This window comes from Choristoneura fumiferana, chromosome 20, assembly GCF_025370935.1.
Source record: "Choristoneura fumiferana chromosome 20, NRCan_CFum_1, whole genome shotgun sequence".
Lineage (NCBI taxonomy): Eukaryota > Metazoa > Arthropoda > Insecta > Lepidoptera > Tortricidae > Choristoneura > Choristoneura fumiferana.
The window spans coordinates 3,821,115-3,848,370 of NC_133491.1; the positions used below are offsets into that span (position 1 = coordinate 3,821,115).

Below are 27,256 nucleotides of genomic sequence, written 5' to 3' on the forward strand. Positions count from 1 at the left end.
AAAGCGTGGAGTTGCAAATAAAAATTTAATTAGACGAATGTAGGTAACACTTTTCTAATTGTAATACAAAATAAAAAAAAACTAGTTTTTGAAGACATCTTAACAAGCAATGAATGAAGAAAGCAATGTTAGTGGGCTGGTTAAAGGCGACCGGGATTAAACCCTCCATTAAGGTAGTAGTCGTCCCCTCCTGAAAACAAAATCTGTTGTTAGTGAATGAAAAAGAAGCGCAAGAAACAATCGACAGTCCTCTCCTCCGTAGCACGAAATAAAAATAGAAAGGACTATGGCAATTGAACTCTAGGCGGTCTGTGTTAAAGGGAAGCCAGCGCTAGCCATAAGGCTGAAAGCTGAAAGCAATAGGGGCGGTCGGTCTAGGCGCCAGCTGGGCTACTACGAAACTCGAAGTTCGTGTCGTGCGGTCCCTCTGACACTTATACTATTTAATACGAGGGCAAGAGGGACGGTACGATTCGAACTTCGAGTTTCGTAGTAGCCCACCAGAGAGAGAGCAAGGGACGCCATTTTCTATTTTCTAGTGCAAAATAAAATTTAGATCGTGCCTTTTGAGAGGCGCGGAAGCGGTGTAGAATAGACAATTTCACTCTACCTTGATCATGAGCTAGAGCCGGCGCTATATCAAGTTATCCCAGCCCAGCTGTGATTGTATTTTGCATTACACAAATCGTCACTACTTTAAACAAAACTCGTACCTCAAAATAGATAATTTTTCTTAGTGGACTTTATGAACATTATGTCAAGGTGTATGTGATTTTAGATACGAGATTTTTTCTAAGTAGCGACGAAATATCTAATGAAAAGTAGGTACTTACCTATTGTAGTTGTTGAAGGAAAGGAAAACTATCACAGCTAAAGGTTTCATAAAATGAACAAGTAGTGTAAAGTTAAAAAGTTAGGTACTTAATGAGGGTACCTACCTAATGACTGTCCACAAAACAATCCTACTAATACTTATATACTTACTTATTGTAGTCAGAAAGTTCATGAAGATGTTTTTTGTTTGTTACTCAATCAAGTAATCGGGTTGAAGATTTGGATGAAAGTTGGCACAATTATCTAATTTATTGCCTGGGCCCAATTGCAGAACAAATTAATTAATAACAAATTACAAGCTAATAGTTAGTATTAAATATAATGACCCGGATAACTCACGTCTTAAATCGAGTTTAGCTCGACATGCCGCTGAGTCGCGTTGCTCCGAAGACGAAGGGCTACGGATTAGCCCGAAACATGTCGAGCTAAACTCGATTTAAGACGTGAGTTATCCGGGTCATTATATTTAATATGAGTGAGTCTCACGGTAGTTTCATGTTCTAATAAAGTTGTGTTAAATATTTGTGATGTATACATATCATTTAATAATATTGTAAATCTGTTTTAAAAAAAATATATATACCTCGTTGAGTTTCTTGCCGGATTCTTCTCAGCAGAGGTTTTTCCGAACCGGTGGTAGATTTTTTTGACATTCATAAGTGCTTGTTATAGCCTAAATTGAATAAAGATATTTTGACTTTGACTTTGACTTTAATAGTTAGTATTAGCGATTTTGTATTGAAATTCGCCAATAGGTACTATTTGCTTGTAATTTGTTATGCGATTGGGCCCTGGATCAACATATATATAGGATAGGTACTGCCTACTTTTTATACACTTATAGACTAGGTACTTACTTTTAATATTACATTTTATAGGTAAGTACATACTTTTAAACCTGCCTGCTTATCCTGAAAAATTTCATAGTTCTCGCGAGATAGTGATGAACGAACTTTCCGCAGACGAAGACTGCGTTTTTTTATTATTATTTTTATTGATAAGAAACAGTCTTATACAGAATTGTGAGCAGACTTAAATTAACACAATCTAGACATATAGTTTCCTTAAAGGTTGAAAATGGTTATAGTTGGATATTTTGTTGCAACAATTTCCAGTAGGTATATAAATGATGATGGTTACAAAAAAATACTGTTCCCCGTTTTGTTTACCTGAACCGCCGAGTTGTCCGTTGGTGCAACCGTCATCCCACATGTTGACGCAGCGCTTCCCCGGGTTGAAGCCCCCGTTTAGGTAATAATCATCACCACCTGAAATTAAAAGGCATTAAGGGGCTGTTTCACCATCCATTGATTAGTATTAACTGACGGTTAAAGGCGATGCCGTCTCTATTTGTTTTGTTCGAATAGACGGAGACGGTATCACAATTAACCGCTAGTTAACACTAATCAATGGATGGTGAAACAGCCCCTAAGTAATGTATTGGCAACCCCAAACAAAATAACTAACTTGGCACTACTGCCACTTTTTCTCTTCCCTTTTGCTTTCTCTACCTGATCAACTTACTGATTTTCAATCGTGTATTTAATTAGAAATTTCTTCAGTAAACAATTCCAGCCTCTACCTACGGTGACAAATCGAACATAGTCCTTCGAGCCGGATGTGAATCTGCGACTTCCGGGATGAACTTCACTGCTGCGGTATTGTAGCGCGTCGGGCATGGTTGCGGAGGCGGAAAGGTATAGGAGAAGTCGTAAGGGTCAGTTCACAAAAGACCGAGACACTGCATTTTTAATTAACAGAGAGCACGCTCGGTGCTCCGCTGCCCGCCGGCGCCAAGTATCTCTAACTAGTGATAATCATGACTCGCCTGATCCTCCCAGCTGGCCGTTGGTACAGCCGTCATCCCACATGTTGACGCACCGCTTGCCAGGGTTGAAACTGCCCCCAAGGTAGTAGTCGTCGCTGCCTAAAATAGAAGTTAGTTACATACATTACAAATATAAGTATCCACAAAGTACTGACGGATAGGTAGTGCCACGAGAAGTGAATGGTTACACACACAGCTACAAAAAGAACTGATTAGTGCACGTGCAGTGTGCACAGAAGGAGAATGAATGAGTAAATATCAAAATTCGCATGTTCTTATCATTCACTTCAACTCAAGTGGAACTACTTAAACAGTCAAGAAAAAGTTTAGGTACAGGCGAGTTCATAAACTTGTGAGCAAAAAATTGATCAAAAATATCTAAACACGACTCTATCGTTAACGGCGTAGAAGTACCTATGTTCAAGCATGTTCAGATATTTTTGATCAAATTTTTGCTCACAAGTTTATGAACTCGACTGTACAGACACCAATCGAAAACAAACGAAATTTGAGGTTGGTGGGTCAAGGGGTTTATTGAGAAAGGGTTACGAAGGGGGAACTACTGGATTATTACGGGTTATGATGTTACCTGCTCCGCCAAGTTGTCCATTGGTACAGCCGTCGTCCCACATGTTGACGCAGCGTTTCAGTCCAAATCCATCTAGGTAATTAAAAAATAATATAGGTAGGTAATTGATTGAATCAGGCGTTACTTTGCGGAGGTCCATATCAATGAACTAAAACATTACTTTGCTCACCCCCGAACATATGATATTATAGCTGTGTTTATGCAAGAAATGTGTTCATGCAGTTCCTCCAACTCCTTTTCAAATCATAAAGTACAGATACTTACATCTATGGTGGTTTTTCAGGGCTAGCTGATTCCCCAAATTTCTTCCATAGACCAGACTAACAACACCGAGGAGCACCAAAATGGTTTTCATTGTGATTTAGAAGTATTCTGGTTCAAACAAGACTATTGAAAGCTATGGAATAATATTCTTCAGCCAATCCCATGCTTTTATATGCCATGATATATTAATTAAACTTATCTTTATGAGCAAGGCTCTTGAAATAATCTGGATATGGGTTAATAAAATTACGTAGGCGAGTAAAATAATCACAGTTAATCTGATTAGGATTAAACACTGATTCATATCATTGGATTTGGTCAATATTTTTGGTTTTATGACGTGATATTAGAAGGATTAGCATGCTGTTTTTGCAACATCAAAGCACTTAAAGACCAGATGATCCAAACTTACTTTACCCTTGCTTACGGTCTCTCATTTCTTCAATATATATATGCGACAGGAAACGATAGCGTTCGAGGTCGAGACGCTGCTAGAACTACCCGTCAGTAAGACTGTAAGATTAAAGGTCATAGAACATTAGAGCCACCCGGCACCCGACCAGCACCGCCTCGACTTTCGGCGTCCACTCGTTTTCAACAGTTGGTCCACGGGTGGACGCCGCGTTGACAACGCAACGAATTTCCTAGTAGTCACTATATGGCCGCGAGCAGCGGGCTGTCACCGAGTGGTCTACTCGCTGTCAGAGCGTGGCAACCTCGCGAGTGAGGCGATCTGGTGACGCTACGGAGTTGATGTAGTGAGCGTATACTCATACAAATCCATATGAAGAATACTAACCGCTCGAGGCGATTCGGTGCTGGTCAGGTGCCGTGAGCTGTGACCTTAAGTAGGTATCAGAAAGTTAATAAGACATAAAAATCATGAAGATATAGCCAGTTCTGCGTGACGCTACTCACTCTCGAACTTTGACGCGCTTCGTATTTGTATATTTTGTTTGATTGACAACAGAAAAGAAAAAAAAACTGCTAATTTAACTGACGGATTATTCGGATATTCGGCGCGGCGCGGGCCGCCCGCGGGGCTAAGCTGCTGAGCTGTACAGGCTGTAGGCCGTGCGATTTTGAAGAAATTAGACTTTAAAAGCATAACAATAAGAACTATGAGAGTGAGAATCACATTACTAACCAGCGGGTTATAATGAGATTCAGTACAACATTACGCCCCGGCGAAAGCAAAGGGCTATAATGATTTACTTTGAGAAAGGTTTATAATTAGGCATTGTAGAGCAGGTGCGGTGTGAAAAGTAACTTATATTGTGCTGGTCTACCTGTACGGTCGCTTCCCTAACTTAATGTATCCATTTTTCCATAGTAGTTGCATAGGAAAGTGGATACTTATGTTAGGCACCGACGTACAATGGTAATCAGCTGTCCAGCACTAATATTTGACATAACAAAGTATGCATAAATGTCTAATATGGCTCTATTTCTAGGGCTCGTAGGATATTTTTATACGCTCTATTAGTGGCAGATATTAATGCAGGTGACTTTCAATACAAACTAACGGGAAACGGGGTTACTATGAAAATCGAAGTTGGTGTCGCTCCGTCCCTCTGATCTGGCACTTATACTATTTAATACGAAATTGAGAGGGACGGTACGATACGAACTTCGATTTTCTCAGGACTTTTACTGGGCGGATTGGGCAGGATATGTCTGCCGGATGCATCTGGATCGCTCGGCTAAAATCACCACTGATGGCGCCGGAGCAAAGGTTAGGTCTAAAAGGAGGTGGCGGGTTGACTTGGAGCGATTCCAGCCAGACTGGCGACATTTTGCCGAAGCCAGAGAGGAGTGGAAGGAGAAATGAGAGGCCCAGCTGTGGGTAAATATAGGCTATTAAAAAAAACAAATGTTGTTGTCATGCTGACGCCGTAATACGTGCGTGTCGTCGTGTTATTTTGAGTTCTAAAATTACCCAAGATAGTGAATAATACGTAATTAACAGAAAATAACAAAAATTAATCAAATTTGGGGTTTCGTGGGAAGTTGGGAGGTAAATGATAGAAGCAGACAATACAATTGAACCTATATGAAATAATAATAAACTCGCGATGAAGAAATAGTCGAATGCAGTAAAAAATGGTAGTTTGCATTAATCACGTCACATAAGTTTTTTTTATTACAAGCTTTTTAGGGTTCCGTAGCCAATTTGGCAAAAACGGAACCCTTATAGTTTCGCCATGTCTGTCTGTCTGTCTGTCTGGCTTTGCTCAGGGACTATCAATGCTAGAAAGCTGTAATTTTGCACGGATATACTTATATGTAAACTATGCCGACAAAATGGTACAATAAAAAATTCTAAAATATTTTTTTTTAGGGTAGGTACGTCCCATAGACGTAATGTGGGGGTGACTTTTTTTTCTCATCCAACCCTATAGTGTGGGGTAGCAACCCCCCAATGTTTTTAAAAGACCTATACCCACCGATACCCCACAATATAGGGTTAGTAGAGAAAAAAAATCACCCCCACATTCTTTTGTTTTATAGGTAAGTACGTTATAAACCCTTATATCTCTCAAAATATTGATCCCATAAGTATTCGATTCAGCGCAAAAAATACATAGAAAATGACACCTCACTCGCCTAGTTTGTAAAATTTGCATTTTGTAAGCGTTGCCCCCTGCCCATACCATGGGAGGGGGTACGACGTCTAAATTTTAAACTTTCGTGATTTTCATCCATAGTTTATTCATCCCAGCCTATATACATCCCACTGCTGGGCACAGGCCTCCTCTCAGAGTGCGGATTGGGAACTTCACACACACAATTCAAGTTAAATCCGTATGTGCATTAAAGAAAACCGGCCAAGAGCGTGTTGGACACGCCCAAAATAGGGTTCCGTAGCCATTACGAAAAAATCAAGTAACATTTTTTTAAGGATGTCGTATTTTTCCACCCACGGGTTTAGATTTGAGAGGGGGGGGGGACGCTCGATTTTATGAAAATTTGCACTTAAAAGTTGAATATTTCGCAAAAAAATCACTAAATCGAAAAATCGGCTTATTAAATCCCTAATGGTTTTAAAAGACCTATCCAACGATACCCCACACTATAGGGTTGGATGAGAAAAAAAATCAGCCCCACTTACGTCTATGGCAGTAGGTAACTTTATTTTTTTTTTTAATTTTTAATTGTACCAGTTTACCTATATATGTATATCCGTTCAAAATTACAGCTTTCTAGCATTGATAGTCCCTGAGCTAAGCCGTGGACGGACAGACAGACAGACATGGCGAAAGTATAAGGGTTCCGTTTTTGCCATTTTGGCTCCGGAACCTCTCAAAAATGGTTTACTTACTCTCTATTTGTGAACTAAAAAATGTGTTTTACCACGGTTTAAGGGCATTTTCAATATAACATGTACCTAGCAAGGGCGTAAAGTTAAAAGTTGTCAGTTTTGTGACGATTTTCCCCTACAGTTAATATGGAATAAAACGTCACAAAACTGACAATATTTAACTTTGGTACATGTTTTAGTGAAAATGCCCATAAAAATGGCCATTCTATGGTCCCGGTACTGTCCTGTTGAATTGCTTCGCAGTTTTGTGCAGGTTTCCTCACGATGTTCTCCTTCACCATTTGTTATTTGCTCAAACATGGTAGGTACAAGAAGATGGTTTACATACAATTTATAGTGCGACATGTTTTGTCAGCCTTGCAGCAGCAGCGACATGTTTGTGTGGTTGTGTGTGTGTTTGTTGTTTTGTGTGTTTGTTTGTTGTTTGTATTGTTTTGTTTTGGCAGCATGTTTTGTTTGTTTTGTTTGCTCGTGGTAAATTTCAAGCAATCATGTCCGGATTTGCCTTTAATCGTCTACCTCCTGTGATAGGTACTTCGTGATCGTGAGCTAGAGAATTGCATAATTAGTAAGATTGCAAACTTAAAATGGCAGTTACAATGTTCGTGTGACGTTGATTACCCTCTTCAGTTCTATAGTTGAAGTTCTACAGATTAGACCCGTCTAGCATGAGGAGTTAATGAAAATTTTCCAGTAGTTCTATATACAAATTTACTGTACGTGCCATCGAAATCGACAGGTACGTTTGTTTATAAGTGGAAGAATTTAAGCAGTTAATACTTATTTACGGGAATAATTTATCTTTTACAACACGTGTTTACAACTTTAAAGTATTAAACGGGGTTACTTTAAAATACTGGGGCTACTTTGGAAAACAGTTTTACGCCATGTCCTTATTTTTTTAGACCATATTTGGCAGTAATATACCTACCTTCATAAATTACCTAACTTTTTGCTTCATTTGCTCAAACGAGCTCTAATTTATTCGTAGATAAGAGCTATGAATATTTGCGTTTTTATAACCATTTTAAATTATTATTATTATTATTATATATTATTTATTTATTCATGAACAATACAGTGATTGTGTTTGAACTTACATAGTACATGCACTTAATAATAGAAGTATATGACTAGGACGATGTACATAACTTTGGTTTACAAATTAGGTACAATTAATAAAAACTAGTTTTTTTATCTTGTGCAAATATTTCCTCAATGCTATAGAAGCACCCTCTTAACAAATATGTTTTCAATTCTTTACTGAACGTGACACAGCTTGTAATCATTTTTAAGTTAGTGGGAAGCTTATTAAACATTTTTACTGCTTGGTTTCTAGTACAATGCTTCTCTATCTTGCGCTTAGGACAGAAACCAAGTTTTAAATTTTTCGTGCGCAAACGCAACTTTTGTTCCTCACTAGTCTAATATTTTGATAATTTCAAGAAAGCAGTGAGTAAGACAAGTACATATAGACTAGGAACTGTCAGAATATTCAAGTCAATCTATCAAAGTAAATAAAAATAAATAAATATCACGGGACAATTCACACCAATTAACTTAGTCCCAAAGTAAGCTTGTGTTATGGGTACTAAGCAACGGATAAATATAATTATATAGATAGATACATACTTAAATACATATTAAACACCCAAGACCCGAGAACAAACATTCGTATTTTTCATACAAATATCTGCCCCGACGCGGGAATCGAACCCGGGACCTCAAGCTTCGTAGTCAGGTTCTCTAACCACTAGGCCATCTGGTCGTCTAAGTAGCCCAAAACTTCCTAAAGTACCGGTTTACGGAGTTTAAAATGGGTCTGCACTGAGCAGAGCTTTTTTTTAATTGGATCCGTAGTGGTTGATAGTAATTTGACTTATTTTTTTCGAGAGGTATTTTCTCAAACATACTCTCTTGATATGAAAAAACTTGCACTTTGTTTTACTGAATTATAGGAAATGGAGATTAGGTACCTAAGCAGGCTCGAGAGCAGCTTTTTTAAATTAAATTAACTTAAAAGGTAATTTTAAATTATGAAATAAAATGTAAAGCTACGAAGTTATTGTTCGTTTTACTTTTTAATTTTTTTAATCGATGAAAGATAGCGTTCATGCATTCACAAAAGCAATACTGGGATTATCGCTTTTTAAGAAATACTGGTTTCAGTTCAACTAAGACAAACGTCTCCAAAATGATGCTCTCCGAGAGAAATTGCGCGAGTTTCACAAAAAAACTAAAACCACGATAGGTATGCCTCTAATAGGTACTTGAAAAGTTCCTTCAATTTCTCCAGCATCCCGATCAATAGATCCTCATCTGATGGCACTGGGACCAACTAAAAGTATGCCCTTTCAAACAAAAAAAAATTGTTTGAAATCGGTCCAAAATCGGGGAACATAGAGTAGGTATCAGAAGATCACGAATATTCACACTCGATTATAGTCCCCAACTAACATTTGGCGATAAGAATAAGCTCTATAACCGCCGTTTAATAGTTCCTTTAAAATCCTATAGCTCTAGCATGACCTAAAAATTAGCGATATAGCACGCTATATCTCTTTTAAAGTCCGATTTTGGCACAGACGTTATCACTTAGAGGCTCTTTAGTAGAAGGAATTAACTCCAATAGTAGTAAACAAGTGGTATAATAGTACTACAGTAGCGACGCATATTACCAAAGGAGATAATACAGAACCACAACAGCCGTAACTTGTGCCAAGGGTTCTATGAAACCTGTAGAATGTTTTCTTATATCACTTAAAGCGTGACAAAAAAGCTGCAGTGGTGAAAACAAACTCTTTGCATTATAAAGGACATAATAAAGAGCCACAATAGCCTTAACTTGTGCCAAAGGTTCTATGAAACCTGTAGAACGTTTTCTTATATCACTTAAAGCGCAACAAAAAAGCTACAGTGGTGAAAACAAACTCTTTGCGTGATAGTGTAGGTACTCTTTTGTATTCAATTTTATAGAAATATTTCTATCTGGAAATAAACATGTGTCATTAATAACAAAACACGAGTGCTGTGTGCTATAATATTGTAATGGCGACGGGAAAGACATTAAAAACGGTAAATGCGTGATTTTAATATCAATTATTTTTATGTAGATACGTGAAAAACTATTGCGGTTGTAAGTTTTCTGTTATTATATATGATATATTACATCTCAATTTTCAAGCGCCTTAGAAATTTATACGTTTTGATTAAAATTTTAGACAGTAAAAATACTACGGTCAATTTTTTTTTCGAATTGTTAATTTAACGGGTTAGGTTTTCAAATGGAAGTATTAAAGTCACTAGATCTTATATTTTTGAAGGCTGTATTACAGTAAATTGAACTTAGTTTCCATGATGTGTCTGGAATTTTAAGGTTATTATTTGTTAACAAAAATGGCGTTATTATTTCTAACTCTTAATCATTCCGATATCTCTATTGCATCGATAATAAGGATAAAGCAGCGATTTTAAACACTTAAAATGATTATTAACACCTTTCAATGGAGTTTAGTTCTGTATGAGTTAAAAAAGATGTATCGAAACCTAATTTCCAACTTTTAGCTTCAAGTAATCATGTTAAACAGCTTTTGGTCATATAATAGGGCCTCTTACATATGAAACATCTTAAACGGGCTTAAAGAGTAAGTAACGTTGACACAAACGTTCTTAAAGAACTTGAAGCTCTTAAAGAGCTGTACTTTCAATTTCTTTTATAGCACCATAAACGCTAAAACAGCTACACAGTGTTTCAACGGGGTACACTGACTCCATTATATCACGCTCTCATTGGGAGTTATTAGAATTGCCATTATAACCTTTATGTAGCTTTAGGATTTTCCTACGGCTTATTTAACACTATAGGCGACATTTAGCACTAGAAGGTAAACATAACACTCTTACAGAGCGATAGCGTTAAGACGCGTTAGTAGACACTCCAAAAGAGCACTCAGTGATAAAATCACTCTATAGCTGCAACTACAATCTATAACGTGATAACTTATAGCACCACTTTACAGCTTCGAGCTATTATATTTTTCTAATTTCTATTAAATCACTTTACTATCGTCAGTTGACTAATGTATTCAATTAGCTCCATAGTGTCACCAAAAACTATTACTGTAGACCTTATAAAGCTATTATAAGACTCAAAGCTACTATTTACTCTTATCGAAAAATTGTTTGTTGGGTCACGATTATATTCGGGCCTTCTTATACGACGTATGCAAAATGTGGCAATCTGGGCTGAGGGGCTACTACTAAATTCAAAAGTCGAAGTTCGTATCGTACCGTCCCTATAGATCGCTCTTAAGCGATAAGGCCGCCTATTGCTTACCTTGTAATTTTCTCTGTGTATCTGTTTTCTGTATCGCTTACTATGTCTGGTGTACAATGACTGATGGTCAACGGTACAGACACGAATTTCACGGTACGGAATACCTACCGAGGACCTGGGTTCGATTCCCAGTGATGGTCTTATTTTTCTGGTTTTTCTGTGCATCTATATTTCAGTTTGTATTTTCAATTTAGGTTTTACGGGATGACCGTAAAAGTAAAAATTTGGAATTGAAATAAAAAATACAAAAAAGATTCCAAAAAAAAACAATCTTAATTTGATTGCTTAGTAACGACATCTCTTGTCCGGGTGAGCGGTTAGTTCCAATGGAGTGCCGGAAAAGTTTCTCGATGAGGGCTACGGTATAGATGTCGCTAGTGTCACTGCTTAAGTGGCTAACATAAGAAACAAACAAGCTGAGATATGAGGTGCATAGGGGAAATTCGTGTCTGTGCCGTTGACCAACAGTGGTGTAGCGGTATAGCACGCGGTACGGAATACCGAGGACCTGGGTTCGATTCCCAGTGATGGTCTTATTTTATTTGTTGACTGTAAAATGTACTTACGTCGCAAGGCACAATATGTACATAATTGTAGGACTGTTTTAATTTTATGTGACATCTATATTTATTTGTAGCTCACGATGGACATTAACTTATCTTTTATCTGTCGTGCTTTTGTTGGCTATATTTGTATTGTTAACCGTAACAAACCAATCTGAACCTTATGATTGAATCCGGTCACTAGAAGAGAGTGCAATTTGACTTGTAAAATTTTAAGACAATCTAGGTACCTACATAACAATTAACATAGTGTACGAACAGTACGGTCCAGGTCAAAGATATGTTTACACTTTAGTACCTTGTCGCTGTCACTTCGTGTTCGAACTTTCGCACACATTACAAGGTAAGTACTAAAGTATAAATATATCTTTCACCTCGACGTACGTCGGACTTGGTTAAATAAAAGTCTGTTAAAATATCATTGTTTCAGTGAAAATGAAGTTTGAATTGACAGTTCTGGCATTTCTAGCGGCCTGTGATGGATACAAGATCCTGCTAGTGTTTCCTGTTCCATCTAATAGTCATGGTTATCTAGGTGAAGGATACGTCAGACATTTGCTGAGAGCTGGACATGAGGTATAGAAAAATAACTTCAGTACTTTACCCACATCGAAAGCTGTGGTGGCGTAGTAAAGTTACATTCGAAATTTACCACGAGCTTTATGGTGAAGAAAAACATTAGGAAACTGGCACAAATCTGCGAAGTAATCCCAATGGCGTGTGAGAGTGCCCGATCCGAAATCCCAATCCCTGCCCCGCCGTGGGACGAATATAGCCCGAAATTATGACGATGATGATGAAAATAGATTATATAGGCGGCATTCTAGGATTTACAATGGTATGATAGTAATTGTATCAATTAGTTAGAAAATGGCATGTAGCGTTGTTCACATAAATGCACACGATACCTAGCTCTACATTCTCAGAGCTAGCAATTACTATCAATTTCTTGAATAATATTTATACATATAATGACATTGACACCACTCATAGAGTATTCCTTTTAAATAATGAAATCAAAACTATTTACTTAAAACTATCCTGTTTAAATAAAATACTCACATAAAATAAAATAGAAACCTAAAACTAAAACTAATTACTTACAGTTTACAGTAGCCCTCTTTGGCCAAGTTCTCTTAATTGTACCTATTGACATCAACACTAAATAAAATCATAAAATGCTATGCAGTCAAATATGTTGTGCCACTAGACGGGTTTATATCGACGGTCGAAAATTGTAAGTCATACTGGTAATGTTTCTCATAATTTAATGTTTGAAATAACTCTTTTTTTCTCTGAAACCATTTTTTTTTTCAGAATTGTTATATAACAAACCTAACCTAACCTATAGAGTTCTACAGGATGACCATTTAAAAATTTATGAAAAATGTACGGTTTCACCGGAAAAAAAAATTATGACTAACAAAAATTATGACAAGCACTACATTATGTTACTTAATTATGGCAGTCGAAAGGATCCCGCCTCAAGACAGATCTAAGGGAAAGTTTAAATATCTGAGAAGACAGGGTTGCCACAGGTTAAGTTTGTGCATTGTGGTTGAGTCGTCTCGTGATTTTGGCGCATGCCACTGTGCCGAAATATCGAGCTTCTCTAAAATCAAAGTCCGCGGAATAAAACCCGAATTTAAATCATAAAATTGCGAAATTGGTATATTTTTTTTCTCTTGTTATACTCAGTGGTATTTCTTTATTTCAGGTGACATACCGACACCTCCTACGTATACTGGTACAAGTGCATAATCATAAATTTACAGGAGAGCTGTTCAAAGGTTCCAAAACCTGTAACTTTCTCATTTGATGATATAACTTTTCAAAATTTTGCATTGGTTCCAAAGAAAATATTTGCTTTCTACCTGTATTCATGGAATTTTGAAATTTCTTATAGTTTTTGAGAAAATTGCAGATACACTACTATACGCGTATTTTACATCTTGTAGTTGTGCGGTATACTGAGCTAATTACCACTTGCTCCAGTATACGGCGTAATGCGTAGATTACTGATCTAACGATATTTTTATATTGTATATGAATTTTTAGATGAAATACTTATATGGCTTGCAATGAACAATAAAACAGATGCTCTTTTACCTTCATCTATTGATTTATAAACGTTTTTATCACTTGCATCAATATACGCTAACATTAGCATGCCACTTGTACCAATATACCGCTAGTAAAGTTTTAAGCGTGCTATACAAAATACAGAAATATACCTTTATAAAAAACCTCACTTGAAATATAAATGGTTTTATTAAGAAAAGTAATTGTATTAAGTGCTTTAAATTAATGGAAGCACATTCAATGGATTCGTATTCCTGTTCAAATGTGTACTCTTATTTTATTGTAAAAGGTTCCTCATGTGATACATATATCGCATCGAACCCATTTGTATCCACATAACGGTTTAGCTTTTTGTGCCTCTTCAGGGTTCCGTACCCAAAGGGTATAAACGGAAACCCTACTTCTATATACTACTTCGCTGTCCGTCCGTTTGTCACCAGGCTGTATCTCATGAACCATGATAGTTAGACAGTTGAAATTTTCACAGATTATGTATAACTGTAGTCGATATAATATATATATATATATATATATATATAACAAAAAATAGAACAGAATAAATATTTAAGGGGGCCCCCATACAACAAATGTAATTTTTTTGCCATTTTTTTGCTAATCCTAATGAAGTTGTATAGATGGTATGGAACCCTTCGTGCGCGAGTCTGATTAGCACTTTGCTTAAGCCAAGCTTTGACATGAAATATTGAGTCAAAGTCAAAATATCTTTATTCAATTTAGATTGTAACAAGCACTTATGAATGTCAAAAAAATCTACCACCGGTTCGAAAAAACCTCTGTTGAGAAGAGTCTGGCAATAAACCTAAGTATATTTTAAAAAAACAGATTTACAATCATATTTTAGTGATATCTATACATCACAAGTATTTAGCACAACTACATATTTAATACAGTTCTCAATTCGCTATTTGGAGTAAGCACTCGCCAATGCGGATCGGAATTATTTCCAAATTTCCCTATCCATGATATAATCATTAATTTTAATAATACGCCTTATATATTAATGTCTTCTTGACAATAGATTTAAATTTTGTGTCTGTTTCCGAGTCTTGGGAAACTTCTATAACTTCATACGGTTTACCCGTTTTCGCCATATACATAGCCAGGTACCATTTCTTAGGTGTGTATAAAAAAATGTGTATAGGGGGTTATTAAAAACCTGTACTATACTTTAAACCACATTAGGGCTACTAATTACTAATATGATCCAAGTAGAAAAATACTGTGATTAAAAAAAAAAAAATTTGCATGGAAGTGGAGTCGCAAGAAGACTTTCTAATTTCGATGTTTTCCCACTTATATCGTATTAGTAATCAGTAGCCCTAATATGGGTTACAGTTACAGTATAGTACAGGATTTTTTTTATCAACCTGTAGGTATATTGAAATTTACTGTTCTCATTTTAATTAAAGCATGCATGCCTTCGCCTTCTTTTTGGGGATGCTCAACTACCAGAATGCAATGTAATACTGCAATGTTATATTTCTAGCACGCGTACATGTAGGTATAGCCGAGGAAACTGAATCACGTACTGGTACTGGGGTGGAACCGTTGTACTACCAATGTTATGTTGACATCCCATACATTTGCCAAAGAAATCATAGCGAAATAGATCACGAAAAGGTTTCACATTGGATTTAGTTTCCATGACTGTCTATGAGAAATACGGCTATTGTGGTCTTGCCCTCCGCAATTGTCAGACCAAAACATGTTTTTTTTATATATACTATCAAATTATGTGTTCGTAGAACAGTTTAAACGGTCCGCACGCAGCGACGGCTAGCGCGTACACTGAGGCAACTGCCAGTTACACTCGACTTCCCCGGCCCCGCGACAATATCGGTGCCGCGTATAGTGGTGCATGTCGGTTGCCTCAGTATACGTTGTACCGATTAGCAAAACGGTGTTAGATGCATTCATATACGTCACTTTATTTCCAAAACTAATAGGAATATCCGTGCAAATTTTTTGTGGTAGGTAAATAAGGAAATATTAATCACAAAATTGCAAAAAACTAAAAATCAGAAATTTGTCACTTGTACCAGTATACGTAGGAGGTATCGATACATCGCCCCGATTCATATTAAGAATCCACCAAAAAACTTGCGTCAAATTGATGTCTCTTCGAACTTTAATTTATTCCCGGCGAGTAAGTTACTTTTACAGGACGATCCGGGGGAGACGAGCGCTTGAGCAGAACCAACCCTATATCCGCAGTAATGAAAATTTAAATATTGAAAAAGTTGAATTTTGGTTGTAAAGTTAAATTTAACAATAGGCAGGGTTGGGGCTTCCTATTAAGCAATTAATTAATTGATCGTTCACAGTCATATTTAAAGAAAAACTCCCAGTTTTAATCTCAGAGTGACCATTTACTTAGTAAACAATTTAGTACTTTTGTTTGAGACATTTAAAAAACCATAATCTTCTCTCATAATCATAATATTCTTCTAATCTTGTAATATTTTTTTCTGTGTATCTGTTTTCTGTATCGCTTACTATGTCTGGTGTACAATAAAGAGTCTTTGTATTGTATTGTATTGTATTGTAATCTCACTAATACTGGTAAATGGGTCCATATTGACTCGTATAAATTCGATCCTAAGAATTTTTATTCTACTACCGATTTGTGTTTATAATCATCACTTGTCATAAATTTTTAAATCATAATATTTTGGTTCATAATATTTTATGACTACCTACCATCGCAACTCATAACAGACAGTTGTCATAATTTTTTTATTAATAATTTCAATAAAATAAAATAAAAATAAAATAAATAAAGCCTTTATTCTCTGACCAAAAAAAAGTAGTAGGTATAAATTTAGCTTATAAACTAATGTACAAAAAAAATCAATACCAAGAACATATTTGAATTCATAATAATGTTTGTCAGAACATTCTTGCTCATAATTATGCAAAAATTTAAACAAGCATTTAAATAAGCAATTTAATTAAACATTTTGGCTGATATTTTCTCTCTAACGATTTGTCTAACTAATGGAACTATAGGACCACGTTCATATTCACGTTTTTAAGTGCGTCGCGCCTTGACGCGATTCTAACCTAACCTAACCTATCCTTTTTAAGTCGAATAACTATATATATATATATACTTACCCACTTGTTATTAAAAATATATATTATGAATATAAATAGTAAGTATGAATTTGATTAATGCGGATAAACAATTTATTACTTAATAAAATATGTCAATAATAGTAGTACAAATAACCTAACCTAACCGTAAAAATTTCATATTTAATACAAGCTTTTTTTGCTGACTGTACCTACTTTTTGTTGACTATACTTGCATTGTCACCCAAACTACATTTGCATACCAAATTTTAAGTCGATGCTACAAATTTAACTGGCAAGATTTGATTACAGACAGACAGACAGACAACGAGACAGGTGAAACTAAATAAAAGCTTGTAAAAAGATGAATATTGATATTATGAGCTTCAACGATTCGGGATTGCGACCGTTAGTAACAAATACTAATTATGACTAATTATATTTATGATGTAAAATTGTATGACAAACATTTTCGGACTTCCAATAATAGGACTTAAAAGTTTTGGCCCACCCATAATAAACTCTAGCCTTAACTAACTGAATCCGGTAGGGTTGGTCCTGCTCATATCTTCAAAATCGCACTGTATTATTTAACAAATTATTTATTTAACAAAAGAAATCCCATCAAATGCATTACGCGTGAAAAGATGCAAGTCTCGTAACGCACGGACGGACAGACGGACAGACAGACAGACACGCAGATAGACAGACAGACAGACATGGCGAAACTATAAGGGTTCCGTTTTTTCCATTTTGGCTCCGGAACCCTAAAAAGTTTCGTGTTGCAATGTTATACCAAATCGGTTATTTAGACAGTATACCTACCGTGGGTGGCCATTGGCCATAGAAACTCGATATCCACCAACATGCTTATTTTAAAGCCGTAGAAAAACTCATTTTATAGTTCTCAAATAAAGAGTAAACCATTTTTTCTTTAATGCACATACGGACTTGACTTCAATGGTGTATGTGAGGTTCCCGATCTGAACTGGGCCCGCGTGGGAACTACGGCCCAAGCCCTCTCATTCTGAGAGGAGGCCTGTGCCCAGCAGTGGGACGTATATAGGCTGGGATGATTACGATGATGATGATTGATGACTGACTTGGCCGTCCTAGAGATTCTAATCTATACTTTCCTGTTTTCAGCTGATATCTTTGATTTATCGAAGATGATCCATAAGGAGCTTAACACCACTCATATTGCGGAAGTGCTACAGCTCATGTACCGAATTGCCAATGGCACCCTCCTCCACGATAAAGTTCAGGAACTAATGCACAATCAGAACGAACGGTTTGATGTAGTCATTGCTGAATGGATGTTTAGTGAACTGTACTCTGGGTAGGCATTTTTTATTTTTTTATATTATATTATAGGTAGATCAGGCCGTTGATCAGGCAAAAGACGAGGCGAAAGTCATAGATGTGTTGGAGGAGGTTGAGCGCCGTAAGTGTAGATAGTAAGCAGTAGACTACCAGCTATTGAGGTGGTGCTGGTGGAAAAAGTCGGTTGCAAGTATGGGCACAGAGTTATAAACAGTGATACAAAAGTTATTTTAGTGGAGAATGAGCTAACTCGTCAAGTTTCTTTGACAGACAATAAACATTGTGATTAATTAGAAAATGGTTCAAAAATATTTATTTCAGCAGATAGTTGAACATTTACCTATATGGCGGGTTTTCCAATGTATTTTTTTGAAAAAAAAATTGTACAGATTTGAGAAATATTAAATAAAAAATATCATGGGACACTTGACACCAATTGACCTAGTCCCAAACTAAGCAAAGCTTGTAGGTACTATGGATGCTAGGCAACGAATAAAAAGTATAAATACGTACTTAAATACATATTGAATATCCAAGACCCGAGAACAAACATTCGTATTATTCATACAAATATCTGCACCGGCCGGGAATCGAACCCATGACCTCAAGCTTCGTAGTCAGGTTCTCTAACCACTTGGCCATCCGGCCGTCTGAAGAAATATTGAGAAATATTGTCAACAACAATTAAAAAATCCTGAAAAACATTTGCAAGGGTGGTTCAGTCAAGTCTCGCCCAAGACAAATTTTCGTTTTTAATATAAAGTATAAAAATTTCAATACCTACAGACAAGTTTTAACTGTTTTTGAAACATTGTGTAATATGTAATACCTATATGATAAACGTTCTAGCCCTATACTACGAGGTACAAAATTCGAATTTCGTATCATGCCGTCCCGTTGACGCTTATATTATTTAACACGAGAGTGATAGAGACAGGTCGGTAAGAACTCCGATTTTCGAATTTCGTAGTCGCCTCCCTCTTTCGCAATACGAGTGCACTCAATGGTTTCCTCTTCCAGACTAGCCTCTGTCTTCAACTGCCCACTGATCTGGTCTTCGTCGATGGAGCCCCACGCGTTAGTACTGTCTCTAATGGACGAAGCTCCAAACCCAGCGTACGCACCGCAGTCGACTCCCACCACCGCAACCCTCATGACTTTCGTGCAGCGAGCAAAAGAACTCTGGATGTATTTACATGTTATATACAATAAATGGTAAGGCTCCTAACTATTACAACACCCGGACTTATCACGCTTAACGAAATGAGTAATAATTACCTTGACGTTTCGCCTACATTGCAGTGGCCGTCATCACGAGTAGTCTACTCAATGTGTAGTGCAATTATGTAGCTGAAACGTCGAGATAATTATTAGGTAGTTACCTACTCGTTTCATTAAGCGTGGTAAGTTACGGGCGGTGCGTAACGAGGGATATTTAATAACAACAATTGATATAATGCAACAAGTGACATAATTTTCATTTGATATAATGCAATTTATCTTAAAAACCAAACTTATTTATTTTGTTATTAATTCGACTTGATGTACTCGTACTTTAAAAAAAGGTTAAAAAAGGTAAAAGGTTGCCTGGAAGAGATCGCTCTTAAGCGATAAGGCCGCCTATTGCTTACCTTGTAATTTTTTCTGTGTATCTGTTTTCTGTATCGCTTACTATTTCTGGTGTACAATAAAGAGTCTTTGTATTGTATTGTATTGTACTTTGGGTTAGGTTAGGTTAGGTTTATTTTATAAAAAAGTTCTGTGAAGCTGCTAGCCTTTGAAATAATATCAAATGTTGTTATACCGATTATTACCCACCCCGATTTTAGTAATAGTAAAAGACAGTTATAAAACGTGTAAAGAGTTTATTACACAATACGGGAGTTGAGTTATTAGCGATCGGCGAATGAGTTATTATCAATATTGTGTCATTTATAGGTACTTATATTATTATTATTATTGTTTAGTCTGGAGAAGTGTCCCACCATTGAGCAAAAGTCTCCCTCAATTTTCTTCGTTTGCTTCGATTTTAAGTGGTATTCGGCCAGTCGAAATGGTTCACCTTGGTTAGCGTCCCCAAGCGCCTCCTGGGTCTGCCACGTCGCCACTGTTGTCGGCACTGGTGGTATCCGATCAGTTGTTTGGATCCTACCACCAACATGGCCCGAAAAAAAAAGAAGAAAGTCATGCAAAAAATTATAAAATTAAAAAAAAAAACTTAACCTTTATTATAACCTTTTCTAGTATTATCTTAGCCCGTTGAATTACATCGCTAGCGTTAGACATGAAATTTGGCAGGATTTTTTTATGCAACGTTCGTTAAATTCACCATAATTTTTTGGAAACCCCCATTTTTGGAAAATACCGGAATTTCAATTCAATTGCTAGGCCTATGATTTATATTAAAATTTTCAAGGTTATACACGGCCATGGATACTAGAGTATACGAGCAAGCGTACTCCTCAGCCATGGCAGTCAGAGGGCGATCTCTGCCCCCGTTGTCCCTGGCCAAATACAACGCTTCCCTCATGCTGGGCAACTCTCATGTCTCTGCTGGGGATGTCATCAGTCTACCGCAGAGTTATGTCGCCATCGGTGGGTACCACGTAGAGGATACTGTGCCGCCTCTGCCTAAGGTTAGTCTACATACAAAATAAGAAAATATAGAAAAAAACTGCCAAAATTGTGAGCAGGACTCATGCACCGAGTGTTCGGACGTACAAATTTGAAAGTTAGATACCTACTATGAATAGTGTATGTACTGATATGTATGTTGACAAACAATGAAGTATATGTACAAAGGCGAACTTATCACTTTAAGGGATCTCTACCAGTCAACCTTTGAGTGGATGAGAGGAGCATTCAGTCAGGACAGACAAATTTTGAACATGAAACTACCGTGAGACTCACTCATATTAAGTAAATATATTGACCCGGATAACTCACGTCTTAAATCGAGTTTAGCCCGACATGTTTCGGGCTAATCCGTAGCCCTTCGTCTTCGGAGCAACGCGACTCGGCGGCTGCTGCAACACGCGCACTGGAGCGCGCTTGGCAGACACTTGAAGTCTAAATGAGACCCTTTGAGACTCGAGCGGGAGTTTATATATCATTCCTTTTCATTCTGCAGAATCTTCAAGAAATCATGGACAGCGCAAAATACGGCGTTATCTATTTCAGTTTGGGCTCAATATTAAAAAGTAGGAGTATGCCCCCCAAGTTAAAGAAAGACCTTCTCGACTTGTTTGGAGGGTTGAAACAAACCATCATTTGGAAGTTAGAAGAAGAAATACCAGATAATATTTACAAAAACGTCCATGTGGTCAGTTTTGCGCCTCAGCAGAGCATTTTAGGTAAGCGTGGGAAAACAAACAACAAAATACAGTCATTAGTTTTGTAAATCATAATGGAAATTACTTGTGAAACGGACAAGTAATCAGGTGGGTACCTATATACAGGTAATCAATTATATAATGATTGTTTAAAATTGCAGTGTTTATTATACATAGATATTGGAACTAGAGTTAAGGTATGTATAAAGCGTCACTTCGTGTGTCGCACAGGGCCTTCTAAGTTACTTGACTGACATGATAAGATTAATTGCCTGTTAAACACACAGAGAAAGATAAGATTATTAAGCCAGATTTAGACCTGCATGAAATATAGTGCAAGTTGCTTACATTGCAGCGCTCAATTGACTACTTTAAAGTCGTTTTACGGCCTCGCAATGTAAGTACAACTTGCGCTATTTTTCTTGTAAGTCTAAACTGGGCTTTATTCTAGACCAGGGGTTTTCAACCTTTTGGTTTTAACGGCACGCTTTTCGTTCATCAAAGTTTCACGGCACACCAGTAAAAAATGGCCAAGTGCAAGTCGGACTGGTGCGTCGAGGGTTCCGTACAGTATACCCATAATTTGTGTAACATAACGGACACCGGAGGCTTATTAATCGCACACGCTACACGCCAATTGTTTTCGTACTATTTTCTCATTAAAGGAGCTATTTTTGATTTCAATGCAGCATACAATTCGCGGCCATCGCGGCATACTGGTTGAAATCGTCTGGTCTAGACTCTTGTGGCAATCACGACGTCACAATAATGGTAATTTGCGGAGTAAATAGAATGGTGTTAATTAATACGGAAACCTAGTGTTGGTTTTCAACGGAATAAATTTTAGGTTGAATTGTTAGGATTTAGGTGACATTCGGTATACAGATAGTACAAGTCCCGGGGAAGGACATATAATAGTTTTTATCCCGGAAAATTGCATAGTTCCCGCGGGATAGCAATAAACGAATTCTACGTGAACGGAGTCGCGGGCAACAATTAGTTAATGAACTAATTATACTATATTATTATTACTAATATTGACGTCTTCGATATTGTAATTAGAATTTAGTTTAGACCGTATACTAATAAAATGCAATTTTTTAAAAGACTTCCTAAAGTGTGCATTATAATGAGCCTATTTTCCTTTTGTCCATTCCTTTATTGATCAGACTCTAGCTAGAGTCTAGCGCATATACTCGTATATTGACGTCAATGCGACAAGAACAAGACTCCGGAGTTTAAAGGTCACTTTCTAAATTATAATTTTAAATGTCACAATTTCAAGACGTTGGTTTATATTATCATATAAATGCTCACGTACCTAAGTCTGTCTGTCTGTCAGTCTGTCTGATGGTTTATCTGCACGCATTATGTAGGTAAATGAAATTTTATAAGGAGACTGTAGTATGACACCCTAGGAAGGACACAGGATAATGTTTATCCCGGAAAATGCTTCAACCCCGCAGACAACAACTACCTAGTATTCTTTTAGATTCAATTCAATATTTGACAGCTTTTTTCTTATTTACGTTATAAATGGCAATATAGAGGGCCACATCGCTAAAAGAACAGATAATCGTTGTGGGACAAATTCCTTGAGTGCCGACCACTAACCGGAAGACGAAGCGATAGCAGGCCTTCCACCAAGTGGACTGACGACATCGTGAGAATTGGGGGCAACCGGTGGATGCAAGGTGGCGAATTGTGTGGACCTGCTAGGTGATGATGGTTGTTTATTTCCAACACATGCAAGTTAACAGTTATAACGGTTATAAACAAAACACTTAGGGGCTGTTTCACCATCCATTGTTTAGTCTTAACTGACGGTTAAATGTGATGCCGTCTCCGTCTATTCGAACAAAACAAATAGAGACGGCATCACACCTAACCGCCAGTTAACACTAATCAATGGATGGTGAAACAGCCCCTTAGGCTACTAAGCTGTTACACATGCTCATTAGTAGCACGAGAGCATGCTACTATCGAGCAAATGCTACCTACTAGCATGTGTGTACAGGACATGGTACTACCATCCGGTCGTAGAATAGAGACGGCATCACACCTAACCGCCAGTTAACACTAATCAATGGATGGTGAAACAGCCCCTTAGGCTACTAAGCTGTTACACATGCTCATTAGTAGCACGAGAGCATGCTATCGAGCAAATGCTACCTACTAGCATGTGTACAGGACATGGTACTATTTGCTGCTATTTTCGGGCATGCTAGTTGATGCGGGGGTGGAAGGGGGAAAGATAATAAACAAGTGTGAACGCGTTTGCTTAATGAGCATGCTAGTATTGGTAGTGCCACGAGAGTTGCAAATGTAAAAAAATTACTAAAAGTGAATTTGTTATAAATAAATAAATAATTTATTACCGTTGAATTTGCGAAAGCCGTAACGGCCACAGAGTTGTAGGCCGTGGATTTTGAGATTTTTGGCCTGAAAGCCGTAGAACACGGTAATTGCCGTGGCAACACTGACTTTGAACTGGCAGAGAGCATGCTATCAAAAGTGAAGTGAAAGTGAGTGAGTGAGTGAGTGAAAGTGAGTGAGTGAGTGAAGTGAGGTGTTATTATTATTATTTTTTTCTCTCAATCTAATGTATTTTTATGTGTATCGAATATGTGTAAATAAATGTTTCTCTCTCTCTCTCTCTCTCTCTCTCTCTCTCTCAAAAGGCATGTGTATCGGAGTGGTTGTTTTGAGCATACTTATTTAGGAGCATACTTACTTAAAACTAGCATGATAGTAACGAGCATGTGTAACAGTAGCTTTACACATTAGGTTAGACCTCACATAAGACAATAACAATACAATAATAAAGAATCATCTCGAAAACACATTCAGTGTGTGTTTGCATGCGTGCGTGCGTGCGTGCGTGCGTGCGTGTGCGTGTGTGTGTGCGCGCGTGTGTGTGTGTGTGTGTGTATAAATGATGACATAATCGATTTGCTGATCTACCATGTATACATAATATATTATCTTTTCAGCTCATCCAAGCTGTGTCCTCTTCATAACTCACGGCGGACTACTATCCAAAATAGAGACCATACACTTCGGGGTGCCTATCATCGGTATACCAGTCTTTGCAGACCAGTTCCTCAATGTAGACAGAGCAGTCCAGAAGGGATACGCCAAGAGAGTTGACCTCGATTACGATACCCCAGACAATTTGAAAGTAGCTATTGCTGAGATACTTGGGAATCCCAGGTGAGATATATTTATACATATTTAATTTAGTATATGATCATTTACTAACATACAGTTGTATTGTAAGAAAGATTGTTAAATAAAACCTGTTATTATTATTATTAATTTAGTATTCCACCCAAGTAAACCAGTAGCTTATTTGGAGGGTGGGTTGTTGTGGTTTTTTGGGGGGTTGTGAGAGGGGTATTGTGTGTGTGTGTGTGCTTTATGTATTCTCATTCTAAAGAGACCCCGCAATGGGACGTGTAGGTACAAGCCGCTTGGTCACGAAAGTAGGTCTGTTCTGTACCTACCTGTACCTGACAATTTTAATTATCAAAGCGTTATATCGAATTCTAATGTCCAGAAAGCTGGTAGGCGTTTGATGTAAGTATACCAGCGAATAATTTGGCATTTCTATACCGTTGTACACAAAATACAGATAGTTCAGAAGTCTCCTGTATGTACTTCACTTTTCATACCTACGCTCGGCGGTCGCTCTAAGGTTGTCAACTATGGCTTATGCACCAAAAAACTATCGTGGTTGTGGCACTCTAGTTGTTTGATTTATTGTTGAGAATGAAACGGGAAAAATGGAAAAATAAATTAATAAGTAACTAAAATATTTTAAGTTTAATGTCATTGTTATATTATAAATTTGTCACAGAAAATATCTTGCGACGATTTCGTTATTGGCGAAAATCACGATTATTTAATTTAAACAACCGTCCACTAAACAGTTATAATAACTTTTTTTTTTGTTGCTCCGTTATTGCACAAAAAAGTTCACAGACGCGTGTCTCAAGCGGATGGCACTCGCGCTTGCACTGGTCCACCCGGCCCGAGATACCGTGTCCGTGAGCAGTATCTATGTGTGCGTTGCTCGAGCGCACTTAGGTATATGGAGATTGACTTCTGAACTATCTGTATTTTGTGGTTGTACCCTGAGTTTATCTCTCCGATTTCAAAAAAATTGGAAGGTAGACTAAGTCCATGATTCCGAGCTGGAAAAACAGGGTCTCCAGATGTGTCCCCAAAATATTGTATGGATGTGTCCGTTCCGTTACGAAAATTATTAAGAAAGATGTGTAACAAAACGGACACATCCATCCATACAATATTTTGGGAACACATCTGGAGTGGAGACCCTGTTTTCCAGCTCGAAATCATGGACTGAGTCTACCTTCCAAATTTTCTTGAAATCGGAGAGATAAACTCAGGGTACAACGGTAGATAGAAATGCCCAATTACTTACTAGTTTTTCCAAAGAGTCTTCCGCCGACTTGGCCGTTTCCGCCACATTCTGACCGATCCCAATGACGATATTTTGTTTGCAGGTATCGTGAAAGAGTTAAAGCGCTCTCTTTTGTTTTTCACGATCGGCCAGTACCTCCTGGCAAGGAGCTGGTCCACTGGGTGGAGCACGTGGTCAGAACAGGCGGCGCGCCGCATCTGCGCTCCCCGGCGCTCATGCTGCCCTGGTACCAGAAGATGTATCTCGACTTATTAGTTGTGATATTAACCATAATTTGTATATGTTTCTTATTAGTAAAGTGGTCGTTTTCTAATAGGACTGGTGCAAAAGTGAAATTCAGTTAATAAAAAATGCTATCCTAGTTTCATTAATATATAGGGTGCCCATCGGGATTCCGAGGGATTTGTGTAGATAGATAGAATAGTTTATTTCTGCTAAGAGTTACATTTTAATTTACATTTGTTGTGCCAAACTACAGAGCAGTTTGTCGGCACTTTAGCTCTTGGTTTATTGAAGTTACAAATCACTAGAGTATTAAGACTAAGATTAAGTCTGTGTATGTTTTCGTAGTAGTAGTAGTTTTATTACACCGAATATAACAACTACATTCATCACGAGCGCCTAGGGATATTTTTTAATCCCTGGAAAGTTTTGAACATTTCAATAAACTTACGTGTTTCAGCATCCATTGATTAAATTTATTTGACGGAAAATGTGATGCCGTCTCTGTTTGTTTTGTTCGAATAGCCGGAGACGGCACCACATTTATCCGTCAAATAAAATTAGTGTGCATAGCTATAGTGTGTATTCGTATTTATCTTAATGTAGTGAAGATAATAAATCATCAAAATTGCTAGTAATGATAGTTATTTACATAAGAAAGATACATAGTAACTATGATAGTGAATATTTGCTTATGGGTCGTGCTACCAAATGAAAGAAGTCTTATTTTAAGATATTACTGGGAAATAAATGGAAATTTACGATTCTCGCAACGCTTATTTTTCAACCGACTTCAAAAAAGGAGGAGGTTCTCAATTCGTCTGTATGTTTTTTTTTCTTTTTTTGTGTTTGTTACGCAATGACTCCGCCAATTGTGGGCCGAATTTCAAAAATGTTTTTTGTTTTTTGTTCCGAGGTGGTCCCATTGACACCAAATCAGGATCTGAGGATAGAGAAATTGAGGGCAACCCTCGAATTTTTAATGCACACTTATACCGATTTTGGCATTTTTAATACC

At 37.3% G+C, this 27,256-nt stretch overlaps 2 protein-coding genes across 2 annotated transcripts; one reads left to right on the forward strand and one right to left on the reverse strand.

Annotated features, from left to right (window-relative positions):
• Window positions 1-11: 11 nt before the first annotated feature.
• Window positions 12-3,673, reverse strand: LOC141438943 (uncharacterized). The gene is made up of 5 exons (XM_074103022.1): window positions 3,516-3,673; window positions 3,252-3,323; window positions 2,663-2,761; window positions 2,004-2,102; window positions 12-190 (listed from the first exon to the last, which is right to left on the reverse strand). Exons 1-5 carry the CDS (start codon window positions 3,604-3,606, stop codon window positions 141-143), a joined length of 411 nt encoding a protein of 136 aa, XP_073959123.1. The 5' UTR covers window positions 3,607-3,673; the 3' UTR covers window positions 12-140.
• A 3,764-nt stretch (window positions 3,674-7,437) lies between these two features.
• Window positions 7,438-27,054, forward strand: LOC141438944 (UDP-glucosyltransferase 2-like). The gene is made up of 9 exons (XM_074103023.1): window positions 7,438-7,576; window positions 12,167-12,314; window positions 15,897-15,985; window positions 18,061-18,253; window positions 19,258-19,452; window positions 20,654-20,873; window positions 21,368-21,590; window positions 24,563-24,782; window positions 26,099-27,054. Exons 2-9 carry the CDS (start codon window positions 12,172-12,174, stop codon window positions 26,358-26,360), a joined length of 1,545 nt encoding a protein of 514 aa, XP_073959124.1. The 5' UTR covers window positions 7,438-7,576; window positions 12,167-12,171; the 3' UTR covers window positions 26,361-27,054.
• Window positions 27,055-27,256: the final 202 nt, after the last annotated feature.

What these genes read in the sequence shown, in the direction of transcription:
- LOC141438943 (XM_074103022.1), bottom strand. Translation starts at nt 3,606, where the DNA reads ATGAAAACCATTTTGGTGCTCCTCGGTGTTGTTAGTCTGGTCTATGGA. An exon ending in TGGACAACTTGGCGGAGCAG is followed by an intron (nt 2,762 to 3,251) that starts GTAACATCATAA and finishes CTTCTATTTTAG; the next exon opens with GCAGCGACGACTACTACCTT. An exon ending in CGGACAACTCGGCGGTTCAG is followed by an intron (nt 191 to 2,003) that starts GTAAACAAAACG and finishes TTTTGTTTTCAG; the next exon opens with GAGGGGACGACTACTACCTT.
- LOC141438944 (XM_074103023.1), top strand. Translation starts at nt 12,172, where the DNA reads ATGAAGTTTGAATTGACAGTTCTGGCATTTCTAGCGGCCTGTGATGGA. An exon ending in CTGTGCCGCCTCTGCCTAAG is followed by an intron (nt 20,874 to 21,367) that starts GTTAGTCTACAT and finishes TTCATTCTGCAG; the next exon opens with AATCTTCAAGAAATCATGGA. An exon ending in GCCTCAGCAGAGCATTTTAG is followed by an intron (nt 21,591 to 24,562) that starts GTAAGCGTGGGA and finishes TTATCTTTTCAG; the next exon opens with CTCATCCAAGCTGTGTCCTC.